Source organism: Aphis gossypii, chromosome 1 (assembly GCF_020184175.1).
Source record: "Aphis gossypii isolate Hap1 chromosome 1, ASM2018417v2, whole genome shotgun sequence".
NCBI lineage: Eukaryota > Metazoa > Arthropoda > Insecta > Hemiptera > Aphididae > Aphis > Aphis gossypii.
The window spans coordinates 76,449,014-76,469,360 of NC_065530.1; the positions used below are offsets into that span (position 1 = coordinate 76,449,014).

Sequence of the window (20,347 nt, forward strand, 5' to 3'; positions counted from 1 at the left end):
CCTACATTTCTAATTTATCTGTTTAATAATTTACAGTGAACAATTATGATCAACATTTAAAAATAAAAAAATATACATTTCTCTACACGACACTAATTGAATGGTATAAAAACATAAGAATTTGAAAATGATGTACTTAAGTATACTTAGAAATTCTATAGTTCAGAATTTGAATAAATTCATTATTATATTATAGTTCTGAGTACGTTGTGAGTATGCTTGAAATATATGTTTGTTCTCACAAGAACATAATGGATGCAGATATTGCTATGTTAAGACTGTGGTATTGCCGTTGATATATTAGTTAGTAATTTTACAAGTATGTGCACTTCATTGAGAGCATAACATCTATTTTATATACTCGCAATGTAAAATGTATTTAACATATTCAATTAGATACAAGTATGCAATTATTACGTCATATAAAATGTAAAATTAACATATTTAGTCCAAATATAAAAATAGCAATTTTACAATCGTAAAACAAATTGTGAATTTATCTAGATACCTCAAAAGTATATTTTATAATACTTCTTAAGTTTTCCTAAGACTAAGCACATATAAAAATTTGAACTGAACTTAGCCATTTTACATACATTGGATATGTATAATATACTTATCCACAAATAAATAAATTATATTATTATTCTTATTATTATTTAAGTTTTTCTTTATGAATGAGACAAATATATTAGTTAGAATGCAGTTGGATATATATTAATATACTTCCTGGTCCTCCTTGTCAATGAAAAATACTCCTGATGAGATGTACGTCGATAAGCTATTTGTGGTCTCTATTTCAAACACATAACATTTATATTTAATTATTTACCTACACCGTTTGTGAAAATACCACTAGGATTAATTAAATATAACCGTTTACCTCAATTCTTAACCTCTTTTCCTTTCTCTCTTTCTCTAAATTATAAATAACCATCACCGCTTTACATATTAACGATAAACATGATATGCATACTCTGTCACCATATGTTGTATAAGTATTAAAGCTTTGAACTTAAACGCTTTATAATATATATTCAATTTATTTATTTAATGAATTATAATTTAAACAAGTTTATGTGTATAATATATATATAAAAAAAACAATTTCATAAGTGTTTTAAACGAAAATAAAATGCATACTAGTTTAAATCCATAAAGATATTAAACACTGTTAAATCATTATTATGGTTGGTGTATAAGTTCCCAATTAAATAGTAATTTTTGATATTGTAACCATAACATATAGTTTTTTGAAACATGACGTCTCAATATCTTATTTGTTTTTTTTATTAACATTTATTATACCATACAATGTGTTAATTTTATTACATCAATATATATTATCATAAAAAAATATGTCATTTATAAAATAAATAATACACGTCATGTGTGTTGTATGCGTTATATATTTTTGTAAAATCAATTATATAGCATTATGTGTTTTATACTTATAATTTAAAATTATAATCTAATGAGTTATTAAACATACCTATATGTATACCTATAATAGTATATATGTGTCATATATAATAATCCAATATGTATAATATTAGAAATGAGTTCATGACATAAACCAATATTATTTGATCAATATTAATTTGTAACAACACACGGATGTACTAGTTATGCCTATTCATATCGCCGTTGTTTCTTTGCATATTCGTTATTTTTAAATTTAACTAATAATAATAATAATACAATTACTCGTTGTTGGGACAAGCTATTATTTTGTTGAATAAAAAATATATACACAAAAAAAACTAGTTATTAATTATTATTTCGGTTACTTAAAATTAAATCGTTGAAATTAAACATAATATTATATCTATCATAAATCAACATGACATACAATAAAAGTAGTGTTAGTGGTCTCTTTTTTCACTTATTGCCATAATGTATATTATATTTCATCTTAAGATTTTTTTTTTATTGAATTAAACCATAATTTTATATTTTGATTATTCATGAATATTATTTGTTTTACTCACTTTAAATTATATTGCTTTACGTTAAGAATGCATGAATTTATTTTGAAAGGCATAATAGTATTACATGTCATACGCGTTTCCACATTTACGTTTCAAAAAAAAAAAAAATAAAATATTTTAGAATTTGAATTTCAAGTATACTATTTGTTGTACTTATGTTATAAACGATTTCGGTAAATAATCAAAATAACTGGACATTTATAAATTATTTTATTAAGCAAGTATATACTCTTAAAGACTTAAATTATTATAATTAACATAATAATGCACTAGTTATTCTGTAATTTATTGTGTACTCTAAAAAAAAATAAGTTTTCATTTTTTTATTACTTAATAAGAATTTCAAAAAACAACCAACATAAATTTGATGTATAAACTATTAAGAAAATATGATACGAATTTGTTTATGGTAATTTTATCCATCATATTTATTATATTTTCCACTGGTTATTGAACCGTTGAAATGATAATGATTAAATGATTAAATATCGCTACATGTTTTTGTATTACCTATCTTATTGTTATTTGCATACTTGATTAAATTTAATATACATGATAAATTATAGAACATTAACAATTTTACATTATCTACTATGGAATTAATATAGGTACCTATATAATGAATTTGTGACACATATTTATTGTTTGACAGAAATATACACTATGCAAATGCCAAATATAAGATTATAATAATTCTAATAGAAATAATTAATGAAATCAGTTTTATTGTCAAAACTAAAATAATGACTAATTATGAATTTTAGAATTATATACTTTATCAATTATTTGGTTATTGAATAATGATTATTAGTTAAGTTGATACAAAGATTAGCCTTAAAGTTATTTGTGTAAGAGTAGCATACAAAAGATTAGGTGGTCGGTTACACCAATTTCGAACAGAAAGTGACAAATACAAGTATTAATTAATTTGAACAGTTTCCTTAGCCAGATTGTTGAAATAATCTGAATAAGAACCCCACTACAGATCCTTTGAAGTCCATTTGTGATTTTATGTTGAAAATTAGGTACATTTCTGTTGACGCAAAAGCGATAGATTTTATTAATTAATTTATTTTAGAAGTTCACGAAGTTAACTTTCTGTTTTATGTGCAATCAGTTTATTAATCTATTTTATATTGCGATCAATTTCTAAGTAGGTATCTGCATTTAATGTAATAATTATATCATGTTGCATACAAACATAAATATATCTAGTTCAGTAATATGATTAGTTGTAATAAATTTAATTTTAAATTATTGGTGTTATAGTTGTTATTGTAAACTAATAAATATTGGTTTGATTAATTTGTAATAATAGAGTTAATACATCGATTATAATAGTATTTAGTTTCTGTAATTTTGTACTAAACTTAAGCTAACCGATGTCACATTGAATGATATACAATGAACAACGATTTTCAACATTTCTTTTCATTTAATAAATATTTAAGCTTATATGAGGTGCTATATATGTACCAAATTTCGGACATACATAAAACTAACTTAACACGGAACTTGTCAAACTGTCAAAAAAAGTACGATCAATAACCTTTGGGGGTGCATCGATCAAGACCTGTCCAAGTTGTTGACTGAAAGCCACTCGTTTAAACGTTTTATTTTTGTTTTCGTCTAAAGACCGTGGCTATTCGAAATAATAATATTTGAAATCATACCCTAATCCTTTGCTAAAAATAATTTTCGGGGCGGCTTCATTTCATTAATCTAATATACTTTTAAATTTATACTACTGGTAAATTAAAAATAAATTATTAAACACGCGTCATATGCAGTATGCACGGTAGATTATATTTATATTTACGTGTATATTTTTTTTAAAATATTAAACACTTATAATTTATTAATATTACTTTGGTTTATATAACTATATTACTAAATTATCTATCCAGGATTCTACGTTACCGTAATGTTGTTATAGGAACATTTTAATTATAATTGTATAGACAGACGAATTTGTCCGATTTGTTTTACTAAATAATGATTTACGATAAGATTGAATTTCTTTTGACATATAAATTACGTAAATATTTAATATTAATCAAACTCTTTCATAATATGAACATTTAAAGAAACTAATCGGTTTAGAAATTCGTTCAACGTGATATTTTATTAAAACTTTAATGGGTCCTCAATATTTATTATTTCATATTTTGAACCAAAATTTATCGGAAAACCTATAGAACCGTTCTCTAAAAATGTTCAATAAATAGCATAATGAATAATGATATAAAATATAATATAAATAATAACAATATAATAAGATTTTAATAAAATTCAAAATAATATTGTCATCTTATATTAATATACATCCTCTCCTCATCACAATACCTAGATTTATTAGAAATCAAATAACTATTTTAAATTGACCATGTATATGTTATGTTTGAAGGTAAATCATTTTAATTCACGCTCAAAAAACGCACTATTGTTATAATATTATACTAATGTTAATGTTTTTACCTTGTATATTTAGTTTATTTGTTATGTGAATAAAATTACAAAATGAGATTATAGTATATGTGTAAAGTATTGTTTTATAATTATGAATAGTTGTCACGGAACTATTATAAACAAATAATGTATCTGTGTACAATATTGAAAGCCCTTTAACATGTTCATGTGAAAAAACATGTATTTGTATTATCGTACTATGCCGTTATGTGTATTAACATTATACTAGATAATGACTGTTTAAAAAATATCAACAGTGATAAATTGGACGTCCTATAGAAATCGTTATCATTAATTTTATTTTATTTTAATTTGAAATTGTTTTTAATTATGTAACTTATAAAATGTTTGTATAAATGAGATGTGTGGTTAAACTTGTATAGATGTACTTTTGATTATAAATTGAAATACAAATACAGTTTACTAAAAAAAGAATTTAAATAATAATTCCTGTACAAATTAAGTTAAATTATAATAGTTATTATTAAGTCTGAGTATAAAATTAATATAATTTTAATGGGTTAGATTATCACCAAACACAAATGTAAAAAATACCTATCAAAGCTTTATAATTTAATAATGGTATTATATAAAGATTCCTCCTAAGTCGTACTTTTAGACATTTAAAAAATCGTATAAACACAAAAGCACTATTGTTTTAAATATAATTATTTTATAGTCTTTTGAAGGTTCTAGTTTTGACAAACTGAATCAAACAAAAAATAAATGTATTCTTTTACGACCATAGTAAGTGTGTTATAATAAAACAATGTTAATCGTTAGGTACTTTCAACTTTTATTCAATATTATGTATATTATAATTTGTATACACGGTTTAATTTATATAGCGAATCTGTTAACATATGTCTACTTGCTAATAGTAGTAATAGTAATATATAAAGCATAAAATATCTTTATAAATAGTTTCAGCCTACACTTGGTAATTCTTTTCGAATGAAATGATTAGTCGTTGAATTAAAATGCAATACATATAATATTATACAATATTTTATTGTTCTCAATAATGAAGTATGTTAGAAATTTATAACTACAGTTTACATTATAAAATATATAAGCGGAGAAAATTTGATGATTTTTCATATGACACATCTTGTATTATTTATTTATGAAACAACAAAGTAATACAAAATGTTAATAACATAATTAATATTTGTGTGTGTGAGTATAATAATATAATAATAACAAGTTAAATTAAATTTACAATATGGACGAAATAAGTGGTACTAATTACACAATAAATAATATATAACAAGTATGATACACAAATATACATATAAATATGTAATAGCTATACAAATTTGATTATTGTCGTGTTGTTGTCTAAACCCAATATATAACTCACACATATGAATATCTAAAAAAGTCGCTTAAATATATTTTTATATTTTTAATTTTATATCGCCATCAATGAATTGACTTGACAATTTTTGGAAGGCCATTAAAGTCGTATATTTCTATGTACATTATGTATAAATATTAAATATATATTGTATTATTTTATTATTAGCCATTAGCTTTAAAAATGAGTAGATAGTAAGTCTCTGTCGTTGGTATTTTCATTGATTATAGATTTGACTATTTCTCGCGATTTTCGTATTATTTATTTCATTCTTCTGGTTCATCGTCATGTAGGTACACTCGCTTTATTGCTACTTCATCATACGAATCATTCGATAGTTGATATTTATGGAGTGACTTGTCTATATTATCATAATATTTTATTAGGAATTTTTTTTTTTTTTTTTTTTTTATTGTACTTTGACCCGACAACAGTACGACGACGGTCTACCGACGTATACGAACCGCTACTCGGTCAGGTGCCAAGTGCAAGTCGTACGGGAGGGGGTGGATGTGTTTGGATATTAGCGATGGCGGCGAGGAAAAATGTATAGGCCGCAACAGTTGGCCGAAATGCGATCGATGCGCTTGCGCCGCAGCAGCCGATGGACGCACAGATTTCCACGGTGATATACCATTTTTATTATATATATATACGTATATATAATATATATATATTTATTTTAAACACAATATATATATATGTATATGCACACAAGTATATAAATTTTATACGGTTTTATGCAGAAAATAATATATATATATATACACAATATATTCCTCAGCGTTATTTATTTTTTTTCTCTCTCATTTATTTTGCGTTTTTCCGTTGTTGGTGCGCTCGGAGGCCACGTCTGCCGCGCGTCGCCGCTACCGCCGCTGCACAGTCGGCGCCGCGTAACAACAGGTAACTCGCCCGTCACCGCCCGAAACGTCTGTTGTCGTACAACAACACTCGTCGTGTGCCGTCGTGTGATCGTTGCGGTCGCCGCCGCCGCCTCCGCTGCCGCCGTCGTTTACAAGTAGTATAGTCGTCGTCGTTAACGCAACCGCGCCTCAACCGTATGTACACGACTTGGACTTCGGCGACACACGTCCTCTCACATATCCGTCTTTATATTTCTCTCCATCACTATAATATCCTGTCCGTTTCGCCGAAGCACACCGGTAAACAAGTATTTACATGTTTTTTTTTTAAACATTTTGTAAACCATTGATTTTTCAAAATGACTTACGATCTCTTTCGTCTATCGTATTTGCATATTATCATACGTGCGATAATATGATATAGAGTGTATTATGTACGTACGTATGCATTTTATTTTATTTCATTTTTTTTTTGTAAATTTATTGTCGTTATATTATTGTTTGTCGAAACCCCGTCGAGTCCGATTCCCACGTCTCGTCGTGTGTAAGGAATTTTCATAGACGTCCGATGGTCATAATCTATTTGATCTATAATATGAAATTCCGCCCGTTCGAAAATAACGATGGTCATCCGTTACCAAATCTAACACACTTTAATCAGGTCAATTGACAAATGTAAATGAATTGGCGTACACTGTACAGTGTACATACACACTGTCGGTCCACTAGCCCATTTGGCACACCGTGAAAAAAGTTAATTACTATTGCAAATTATTATCGTCGATCCTCATTTGATATAGGTATAACAACAGGTTAAATTTGATTAGGAATAATATTCACTCAATTTTAAGTATTATGATATTATGTGTGCACAACAAAAAACCTCATTTGGTAATTTGTCATTACAATTAAAAATAGTATGATTTTTAAATTAAATATAATATAAAAACAAAACTTGGTATTTCGTTTATCGCCTTCTCGTAAGATTATGTCATGGTTAAACTTAAAATATAACTAAATTAAATAAGTTAACTTACTATTTATTTTATGGATCCTTAGAAAATAGTGTTGTAGTTAATTGGCAAATAAGAAGTGTTGTCATATTAGTGATTATTTTTAAATTTTTTTTTTTTAATCAAATAATTATTGAAGCCTATGATATTATAATTATAAAATATATATTCTTGAATTTATAATACTAAACTATATACATAAATTTACTTACTTTTAATTTAATCTAATATCAATCAATAAGATATATATTCGTATTTACTGCAATGTTAATTATTATATATATTCAGTTAAATAACAATATTCACAATATACCTTTTTTATCTCTGCAAATAAAATATAACAATGATAGGTTAGAAAATATCTATTATATTAGAATTATGGACTATAATACCTATGCACATTTAGATTTGCATAAATATAAAAGTTATAATTTCAAAATACAAGTTACATATCATATAACGTTGAACTTCAGTTTACTATTATAGGTAGTGTCTTTACTAATATAAAAATAATAATAATAATAATAAAAATATTTTATATCATAATCTTATATAAAAGTTTTTGTAGTACTTTGACTTTAAAAGTTTTTATTTTTCCAATAATGGATTTTTAAAAAATCACTGAAAATACACAACATTTTACATTGTAAAACTTGAAAAAATCTTTTGAAACTCTAAAGTATGTTGTTAATTCTTCATTTAAACTGCTTTGATTATCACAGCTTTATATGAAATGATGTAAAATTTAAATTTTATGTTGTATTATATGTTTACTCTTAAGAAAAAAATGTAAACATTATAAACGACTCTGCCTATTTTATTCTTATGTATAAACGTTTATTCTTCCATCATACGATTCTCAAATTCGGTTTTTATACTTGGAAAAACCGTATTTTAAAAACCATTGTGAATAAATAACTAAATTGAATTTGTTGACTTTAAGCTTTTTAAAGCTCTAGCTTGTTATACGATGTATGTCCCTGTTCGTTTATTTGATTTTTAACGTTTCTCCAATCGTATTTATTATTTTGTTGGCTGTCAGTTTTATATAAAAGAAAGCATTGTACGTTGACCAAATTGAATTCAATGTTGATTAAAACTATTTTCCGGCATGAAAAAATTATCAAACATCGTATACTACATATTTTTTAAATTTCTTTCACTATGAAATAAAATCCTTTTAAATTAATTTTTTTTTTTTGGAAAAACCAATATTGAGAACTTAATTTATATTTCCTTTTTTTAATATATCCATAGTTTTAATGTCTTAAGTCATACTTTTCTTGGAAACTTTCTAGCATTTACCTATTTCGTGTAATTTATTGAAACAATAATAATTAACATTTGTTGCAATACTTGTGGAGTTGGGATAGTAATCTAAAAAAAATAATTAATATTAATACTTTGACATTCTTGTTGTAGTTAACTATTTATTTTTTCACTTTTATTTTATTTTTTTTTGTTTTGTAGATGCATTTTTCTTCAATTCTATAATATTTTGGCATTTTCAAAGCACTGGTTTTATTTTATACTACAAGTGCATTTTTATTACTTGCTATACCTTTCTTTTACAATAAATTAAAAAATATCAAGAATATTATATTTTAATTATAAGCTTACAGTAAATACGAAATTAACATGCAAATTAAAAATAAAAATACAGTTCAACAAATAATTAAATATGTATAAAATCATTTTTACATATGCATGCAAGATTACAACTTCGTTAAAGGATAACTTTTATTTAGCAGTTTACACAAAGTGTTTTTTCTTTAATTCTTTATTTTAATTGCATTAGCATAAATTATGCTAATAACTTTTTATAAATAACACTGGTGACGTACTATAATATGCAAAGATTTCATTTAAACTTCTATGAAGTGTTTTTTTTTTTTTTTTTTTTAATGACTTTTACCTATTTATTTAGTTAACGCATACATAATATTTATAAAGCACACAGTTAACCAAAATATTAAACCCAAGCCTATATTTTGAGTCATAGACTTTAACAATAATATAATATAAAGTTCTTTTTTTAATAATCTCTTTCTACGTTTAAATTTATTTGATTTTACTAAAAGTATGATTAATAATAATTATATAATGAAAGACATTTAAATAAAAGTTTTTTACTTTTCTTCAGTTAAATAATCGTCACTTCAATGTTTTTTTAAGCGTAACTTTTTTGTTTAATAGTTTAATTCTATGCAATTGTGATGTGCATTTAACGAGATAATTTTTGCCAACATTAATTCATTTTAAAAATGTTCTTACTTATTTGTTAATAAGATTTTTAAGTATCAAGCATTTTATGTAGGTACCAGGTACCTTATATTATGTGTATTCAACAATATCTTTTTTTATTGATTTTTTACGTGTACTTCAGATTTCTTATTGCAGCATGATCAAATGATAAAATTATATTTTATATTTCATGCATACCCGTACTATTGTATTATACTCAAAAATCTTTTTGAAAATAATGCTGGGGATTTTAAAATAAATTCCACGAATATAACTATATGACACGTTTTACAATATTCAATATTTTGTATTTTAATAATTATTTATGGTTATTCATGGTATTAATTAAATTAATACTGTTGTAAACAAGTAACTATTTGAAACAATATACATTATAAAATGTATAATATAATATTACAACGTATTATATATTAATCGATTGCTACTTATTAAATTATTGTTGGTAGAATAGATTAGATTAACATAAAACAAAGTTACGTATGATAATTTATAAGATTGTAATATCATCTTGACTTGTACAAATCATATTTGTTTCAATTTTAAACGTCAGATACCAAACGGTTGTCATCAAAGTGAAATATAGATCTCATGATGATGTTTGCGTATTATTTGCTAAGTTTTGTTATTCTGTCTTGTAACAATTTGTTTTAACGTTATGTGTATTCTGTGTATTCAGATGGTTCCCGTTGTTTTAAGAATAAAAAAATAATGCAATTTTTTATTCACACAAAGTTAAATCAATTAATTATTAAAAAACGTGAATTTTATTTTTAATACATTTGCTTTTTTCTTTAGGTAACACAATAGATTTTTTGATTAAATATAGGTATAGTTTATCTATTAAACACATATCATAAGAAGAATTTTTATAAAACATTCAGTAATAGAATTATGTAATAATACCAGTTTATTATGATGTATAATGTATATTTTAGAATATTTAATAGATGCTTGTGTTTATCATATTATATCGTAAGTGTTTAAGTAGTTTCACACGCAGACTTAATTCGTGCATATGCCAAATCCGTCCAATAGCTAGCCAAATTAATACTATGTACTAAACTTTATGAAACATTCCTGTATGCATTAACTTCATTTTAATATACTTTAATGTATCACTTAAAGACCTTTTTATAAGCACATTTCTTTATGAAATAGAATTTTTAAGATGATGCAACGCAAATATTTAATATGTAGGTACTGGCAATGTATCACAACATTTAAAATTAAAAAATAAACACTTACAACAATTTCTTATATAATATGTATGACTTAAAATTTGAATAATTAAAAAAAAAAAAATAAAGGTTTAAAAAAATGTTTTTTTTATTATTTATTTGATAATTATTTTACACAAAATGTAATTTAAATATAATGGATACGATAACTTTCTTATATTTAGGTATCTATTTTCAATAAGTTTTATATTAGTTATATAATATGAATTTTGTTGAAGGTGTTTTCTACTGATTTTTTTTTTAATAGGTACTATAAAAATACATTAAAAAAATCAGTTTATAATGGATTAATCAACAAATTCAAATAAATGATATTAAAATATATGATATTATGCAAGAAATGCATTTCCATAATTTTGAAATAAATTATATTCTTTTCTTTTACTTGAAAGAAGATATTTACAATATTTTTATTTTTAATTTTGAGAATTTAATTTATTGTTTCTCCTGGTTAGAAAAAAAAAATATATAATATTTTAAATGTATTTTTAGAGAAGAAAAAACACTTAAAAGTTTTTAAGAATACCTACACGTTTTTATTTTTAAGAAAAAATATAAACTTGACAAACAGTTTCTATAATTTTTATGATGAACGAAAATTCTTCTTTTGACGTTTTCTTAATGACACTTGAATACAGATTTAAATTATAACAATACCTATTTGTTACAACTTTGATAAATTATGATTTTTTGTATATTATATTATATTTAAATACGTCACGTTTTTTTAAAAAAATATTAATTTATATTAATAAACACGTATTTTAACAATGGTTCCAGGTATTTTAATATGTACAATACGTATCGTAATTTATATTTTTTGTTAAATCTTTTACATTTTATTTTATATTGAATAATTTCACAGAAAATACAAATAAATACATGTTGAAAGCGTAACAGTATATTTATATTAAAATAAATGCATATTCAATTTTTAATTATATGACTTTGCTGTAGAATATAGTTATTTCAATAATATAACATATTTTGAAGTTTCAAAAATATTATATAGAAATAAATTGATACGTATTATTATATATCTGGACCCATCTCTTGGTCAAACAATTTACTACAACACTACTGATAATAATTCTCTATACTAATGTAGTAAATAAAAATAATATAACCCTAATCAAAGAGATATTGATTTTATATAAAATAAAACTCCTAAATTAAATATGTGTTTTACTTATTCACTGTAATTTATTAATGTATGTTATTATCTAGTAAATTATTATTATTATTATTATTATTTTATCTCAATTATTGAGATTCTGGTTTATATGAAAAATATATCCTTTAGTACCTAAATATTAATCTCGTATTACCGCAATTATACTTCAAATGTTGTTTTATAGATTTTTTCTCGTTATTATAATTTATATTATGATTATCTTTAAAAAAATGTATCAATTATTTATTATTGAAATCACTGACCATATTGTGGTTTATTTAGCTTCTAAAAACTTATTATACACAACTCTTTAAAACGGTTTCCTTCAATTCAGCATAATATTATATTCCAATATACTACCTAATATTATATAAGACTACTGGTGAAATCGATGAGCCAATTCATCCTGTTGACGACGACGATGGCAAAGACGACGTCATGGTGTGTGATAAATGAATTGGCTTTCTTGTCCGTACGATATTCCCTCCCTACGGAGGCGATGACCATTTTGAACAAAGAATACGTTTTGCAAAAGACATAACGGGTCTGCAGAGTCATTGAACAAAAGGGCTGCATTGGACACAAAATGGATTTACGGATCGAAAAAGAATAGTGAAAATACCACCAATAGAATACATATATACCTAAGTTCTATACTATACCTATATAATTTAGTTAGGAGGCTTTTTTACGGTTTTTCACTTAAGTATTTTTGCTTTTCGCCGTCTAATCTACACGATTAACGTGAACAATGCAATGCCGTGGGAAATCGTATTAAATAAATAAAGGATACCTGCCGAGTGTACGCCTAGTAAAAAATATTATCACAAAAATAATGTCGATTAGGTTAATTTCATTCGTACACACATAAATTACATAATCGATACGTATTTGTTTCATGTTTTTATTTTTACACAAAGTATCTATAACCTTGGCATTAAATAAAATATTATTTTTTGGAAATACCTGATATTATATTATATTTTGATCAATAGTAAATCCTGTACGTGGTAAAAATATTTATATTCTTATTTTGTCTAACACAATGTATTGCATGATGTTAACTAAATCCACGTATTCTTGACAACACAATTAATTTAATCTATATATAGATTATAGGCTATACATTTTAGGCATTATTTTCAAAATTAAAACATGTAATAATAACAATATAATTTTAAAAAAGTATATTGTTTTTAATTATTATTGTTGTCATTATATTTTCCGTAACTGCAAGCAATTAAATAAATAAATAATAATAAAAATAAATAAAATTATAATTATAGTTCATAATAATTTTTTTTTTTTTTAAAAACAAACATGTTTATTAAATTTACTTTTTGTATAGTCTCATTAATTATTTATATTTTAATAGTTCACTAAATAATAATTATACACATTATATAATACTTAAGATAGTAAATATGAATGCGATCCATAAATTCTGTTAAGTAGTTATTTTATTTATTTTTACTGTTACACTTTGTATATACGTATTTGATTTCCTTTCAGCATTTTAATACAATAATTAATAAGTAGTTATCTATAACTTTTATTATCATAAAAATAATATTAATGATATAAAAATATAAATCAAGATGAAAACTCAGAGATATAGATGTTTTGGGTTTAAAAATGACGTAAACTTTTAATTATCATTGTTATTTTTACATAATTGAATTTAATAATCCTTTATCAGACATTATAATTTCTTATAATATTAAATACTTAGTTTCTTCCTGTAAAAATTAAGTGTAACGTATTATATTTAATATTATTGATTTGAAACACTATTGACTGTCTCTGTGAGTTAAATCTTAATTGTATTAATACAATATAATTTAATAGGAAATTTAAGCATCTTAGTATAATATCATGGATAATATATTATTATTATCTCCTCAGAATTTTGGTTCTCAGAAAAAGACTAAAACGTGTAATATATAGTTAGTTATTAAATATTTAATATGACGAGTATTTGTTTATAGATAAAATAAATTAAATGAGGTAGTGAATACTCCTATATACCGCTATATATATATATATATATATACACCAATATATATTTTTTTTTAGTAAAACTTTACGGTTAAACCTAAAGTCGAGAAAACTTATACTCCCACTTCCGAGTGAAAAAGCATTTGTCAAAATGGCAAATATTATTGATTCACTATCGTTGATAGGGTACCTTCTTGTACAAAAAAAAAAAAATATATATATATAGTAATTCTATTTTCGTTTCGGTTATCGTATAAAGGTGGTAATAACATCCGTTTTTTTTTTGTGGAAACGAGGTTATATACGAGGCCAATACACATGTATTGGATATATTCTTTAAAATTTTAAATCTGCAGGGTTATCGAATTTCCGTCATGCTAGTCGGTTTATTTGAAGTATATTATAAATTATTTCATATTGAACTATAATAATAAATAAAAACCCTAAATAAACAAAACGACAATGAATAATTAAAATTCACCATATTCGATTTTTTTTACTTAAAGCAATGTTCAACGAAAAAATAGTATTGAATGTATTTATGAAAATAATAAATATTATATTATATAATATACATAATATATTTTTGAAATAGTTGCCAATCCTTATATATTTATAATATTGTATATGATTCAAAATTATGACTTTTTTTTTTTAATACATGACGTGTATGTTTTATCTATTTAATTAAATTTATATCATATAGGTAGAATATATAAACTGATGTTGTATTATTCCGTTTGTTACTTATTTTCGACCGATTAGTTGTGACTATAATCAGTTAAGAATTAAATAAATTGGAATTACGTTAATGTATTATTTCGTTTTACAGTGATGTGCTAAAAAAAAAAAAAATTGAGTAAGAATTTTATTACATACTCGTATAATAAAAATTGACAGTTTAAAAATGTACTTATAATGTCATGTTTCCGTTGGATGAAATATATACATTAATACTGTCAGTACTTAAGTAAATGTTATAAGTATTGATATAAACAATATACATATTTCAAAAAATATAAAAATTCATAAGAATAAAGAATAAAAATATTCGTTTATAATGTAAAAATAAAAAATGTGGCTAGCTACAATAATAAATAGTCAAATTATTTTCGAGATTTAATGCAAAATAATAGAAATATTATTGTAAAAAACAAAAATAATTCTGATATGATATTTGTTTAACGAGTATATCAAACATATTATATTATAAAAATAAATATATTACACATGAAATCCTTTCACAAACAGGCTCAATCAATTAGTGGTGTTTCAAAGGGTTTTTGCCATCGTTTTTTTGTATACCAACAATATTATATATAATTACACTAGTGCACTAAACGTCTATACAAACTATAAGTACAATAATATAATATAATATATTATACGTATTATTATAAAGTTAAAACGTCTTTCTTAATTGCATTACAACTGGTGTGTACTTATTATAATATTACTCTCGTTTTTTACTCGTTTAGTATAATATTTAAGTAAAGGGTGGTTGTTGGTAATACTACTATTTCTGCCATGATCTTGATTCTATATATATATTTCATAGGAATATAATATTACTATTATTCAAATAATATTTCAACAATATTACTATTATTGAATTCATGACTTATGTCATATAAGGCTTGTACAACGTGCAATGTGCATAGTATTCATTTGTTGTGTGTAGATTTCAGATTGCAGTTCAAATGAATGCGTTTGTCTATAACGTCATAAATAAAATATGTACCATAGTGTTCAAAATAGATATCAATAAATACTTAAATCTCATATTATTTTAATTTGAAAAATTGAAAATATTGTGATCGATTGACTATAATATACACCTACACAGTGCCTTTATACGGTCTATTTTGCTAAAAGCGTGATTTAAATATTTTAATTTAAGTATTTTTAAACGCTCTTGATAGTATTATATAGTGTAAAAAAAAAAGAAAAAGTGTTAAAATAGGTAGATATCAATATTCATCGTATAACGAGATCCAGCGGAGGACACCTCCCAACGTGGTAGTCCCATTTTAATTCCTTTACCTTTGTATTATAATAATATGCCAAAACTAACTGGTAAAAATGTTATTTATAACACCACCACCAATACCACCGCAGTAACATGTTGGTATATTATACGAATGAAAAATAAAAAATTATGCGGGCACGCCCTAGGGAATCGAATACCTACATCGGCGTCTGATTAAATTTAATCGTACCACCATAGATATCGACTGTCGTGTACCCAATTATTGAAAAAAGCACATGCAATAATATTCTCTTCATAAATTACAATATCGGCGCATTAGCGACTCGAAGGAAACGGACTTTGACGAGGTTTTGACGGACTACGCGCGATAAACGCGGCCCAGGTCTAATGATATTTATATTATTGTTTTGTATAGCCTTAAAAAAAAAAACGCGATATCCAAAAATAATATTGTTTATCGCTCGGCGGTCGTGACGTGGTGACGCGCACCGCGACCACCGCTCCGTCCGCTCGCCGCCCGCCCGCCGTGGTGACGCGCCACGATTTGTACGGCCATGCGGCCACGCCGTCGACAACATGTTGGCCGCGCTAACCGTGTATCGGGTTCGTCTACGCGAGTGGTTGCGGGAAGTGTCGGCGTCCGGTAATTACCGCGCAGCAGCAGCAGCAGCAGCTACCGATACCGCGGTCGATACTATGGCCGATACCACGGCCGATACCACTGCAGCCGCGGACGATACCGGTACGATGGACCGGGAAAACGGCACGGCGGCAGCCGCGCAACCGGCCGCTACCGCCACCGCGGTCAAGCAACCGCCACCGGTACCGTCGTCGCCGCCGCCGCCCCATCCTTCCCGGTCCGTGTCGTCCGACGACCGGCCGCAGCCGCTGTACCGGCCACCCGTGGACGCGGTCGAGGAGGAGTACATAGCCACCGTGCTGGCGTCAATGCCCGAAGACATGCCGTTACCGCCGCTGGCGTACACCAGGCGCCGGTCGAGCAGCAAAACGCACACGCGACTTTACCGGATACGATTGCCGCCAAAACCGAGAAGGGCCAAAAGGTAAACAGCGCGCGTACTGTGTGTGTATAATTGCGCGCCTAAACAGTCGCTGACCGAGAGCGGTGTCATAACCGTAATAATTATAATATGGCTGAGATCTAGGTCATTGGTCACCGGGGGCAAACATAATTTTAGCGCCGCTTCAAAACGTTTTAAAATTTCTCACGTCGACCCAACACTATGTACACAGACACGAGTACTAATAAGTACTATACATCATGTACACGGTTTTTTTTAATTATTATTTTTTGAACAAAATGAAATATTTAAGTCCCCGAACGTCCGCCGCCGTCCTCGAGGCAACCCTCCGACAACAACCGTATATAATCCAACTATTATATAGATCAGGTAACTAGGTAATTTTAGGATCATTACCGATTGTGGAAATCACCACATTTTTACGGCCAATATACCTTAATAATTGCGATTTCCTTTAATTTTTTGTAAAAATTGTATGTATTATTATTATTTTTTTTAAATGAGATTAAATTAAACATCATTTTAGCGATCTAAAATGAATAAATCGATTCACGTTGAAAATATACAAATTACAAAAATATACAGTGGAAACACTTGTATAAACGTAATAATAAAATTACGACACGAGAGAATAACAAATGTTTCGGTAACTTTTTGTTATAACAACTTGTCACAGACTTAAACAACTTACATATTGTTTATATTAGACATTAGGCAAATTAAAAAATAGTAATGTGGTAGGAGCTATAAAATATCTGTTCAACGAAAAAAAATAATTCAACTCCAAAAGTTTTTGGAACATATTATTATAACGGTATTTTTTTACATTGGTCATGCTATTTGTATAGCTAATATTTCCTATTCATTGTAAATTGATAGATTTTGAATAAAATGGTGAATTTATATTCTATGCCAATGGACGAACGCAACTGTTGCACTAAATTCTTTAAATTCATATTCACCTAAATTAAAATGTACGTTAAATAAAATATGAAGGATCGCTCGCCAATTTAACATACTGCATTTTATACACGTCTTGTAGATAACCGCGTATAGGCTTTGCATGTTATCTGGAATTTTTTATACAGAATTATATGGTTGTAAAATTTTTTTTTTTTTATTTTAATTTTTTTAAAGTGTATTAATAGTGCATATTTCATAATTATTAGAGCTATAATTCTGAATTTATTAAAAACATTTTCTAAAGACGTATGCAGCTTAAATTATGAGGGTATAATAGTATGAATATGAACATAATATTCACTAATACGATTATATCAATAATATTTTTAAAAATGCTTAAATTGTTGGAATAAATAGTTTTTTTTTTTTTTATAAAATATCTAGTTTAACTACAACAATTTTCTTAGTCATACTTTGAATATTATACTCGTAATTTTATAAAACAAAGATGTAATCAACACATTAGAAATTATGCAAATGCAAGAATTTCCAAACCCAGTATATTATTTTGATTAAATTGAAACTAACATCGGTAATAACTTACGTATTTACTGTGTATAATAGATAGTTAACAATACATATGGTCTCAACCAACAAGACTATTTATTAAACTGAACATACGTTGTTCAATTTTCATGTATTATTTACCGAGTGTGGCACATTTTAAGTTAATATTTAGAGTCTTATAGACACAACTAAAAAGAAACATAGGTTCCATAGACTATAACAAAAGTTCAATCATAACATTTTGAGCTGATATTATTGTATTACTAATATTATTAACTGACAGATCTTGTTTTTTGTGACGGACACGATATTGATGGTCGGGCTAATCTTTTTTCTCGTTTTGTCTTAACGTTATTCGTGGAAATCCAGTGTCCCGGTCAATTTCATTTATGAGAATATCGTCTTTAACATTTGGCGAGTATGCGAGACCATTCCTCGTGGTTATTTTTTTTATTTGTTGTGTTGTTTGTATAAGAGGACCCATCACACGTGTCATTTTAAACTGTATTGGAGATATTTTACTTGTTTGTCCACTAAGTAAAATAAAAAATAAACCTTCATAAAATATTACGCTCTTCAATAAGCCATGCTAATACCTAATCTTTCTACTCTATAACATACTTGGTAATTCACTCCTATAATGTTTTTTTTTAATAATGAATTTTTTAAATTTAAATTTTTGGAATTTTCAATTATCCTTAATGACCATAGTTGAAATATTTACATCATTATGCCATTTAAATATTGTGATGTCATATTTCAAACTTCATATTTCTGAATGAAAACATTATATTTATTTAATATGAATTATAATATCAGATGATTTTCTTGAAATCACAAGAATTCATGAATTACACAAAATTAATAACTCAAAAACTAAAACTACTCTTTAAAATATTATTTTAGATATATTTATATTTTTAATGTCCTTCGATTATCATTTAACAGTTAATATTAAAAAAGAAAAATTCTTAATTTGAAAAAAATAACTTGGCATCGTAAAAAGAATCTTTTTAAATTTTATAAAAAAAATCCATTAATATTTTAATATGTAAACAAATACATCATATAAATAGGTACTTATGTATTATTGAAGGCACATATATATTAATTTGATTAACAATCAATATTAAAACACGATGATGCACCGTACACATTATAAAAAAAGTTTGTTCGCCACGGGACACATATAAATAGTCTTAATTATTTTAAAATATGGTCCTTGAGGATATTTAAAAGTTTCGAAAACCAAAATTCATATAAATTTATTAATAAATGATAAGACTGAATAAATATAATATATTATATTTAGTGAATTTTCCTATATAATATTATAATATTTTATGTATAAATCGTATGTCAGAAGTTATGATGTCTCGGGGATTGTAACATCAAAAATAAACTGTCGATAACATGATTCAAAATAATATGTATACACATTTTTCGGATTGTTGGTTTTTGCAATAATAA

The 20,347-nt window shown here is 25.7% G+C and overlaps 1 protein-coding gene across 8 annotated transcripts in view; it reads left to right on the forward strand.

Moving 5' to 3' along the window:
• The window catches only part of LOC114131724 (cAMP-specific 3',5'-cyclic phosphodiesterase), a 657,881-nt gene that overhangs the window by 506,311 nt on the left and 131,223 nt on the right, over positions 1-20,347 (forward strand). The window contains exon 1 of one of the 8 annotated variants that reach the window (XM_050200122.1): positions 16,794-17,428. The exons of the other annotated variants lie outside the window; for them this stretch is intronic. Within the exon in view, the coding sequence (XP_050056079.1) occupies positions 16,941-17,428 (488 nt within the window). The 5' untranslated portion in view covers positions 16,794-16,940. Of the gene's footprint in view, positions 1-16,793; positions 17,429-20,347 lie in introns of those variants that run through there. 8 annotated transcript variants of the gene reach the window in all.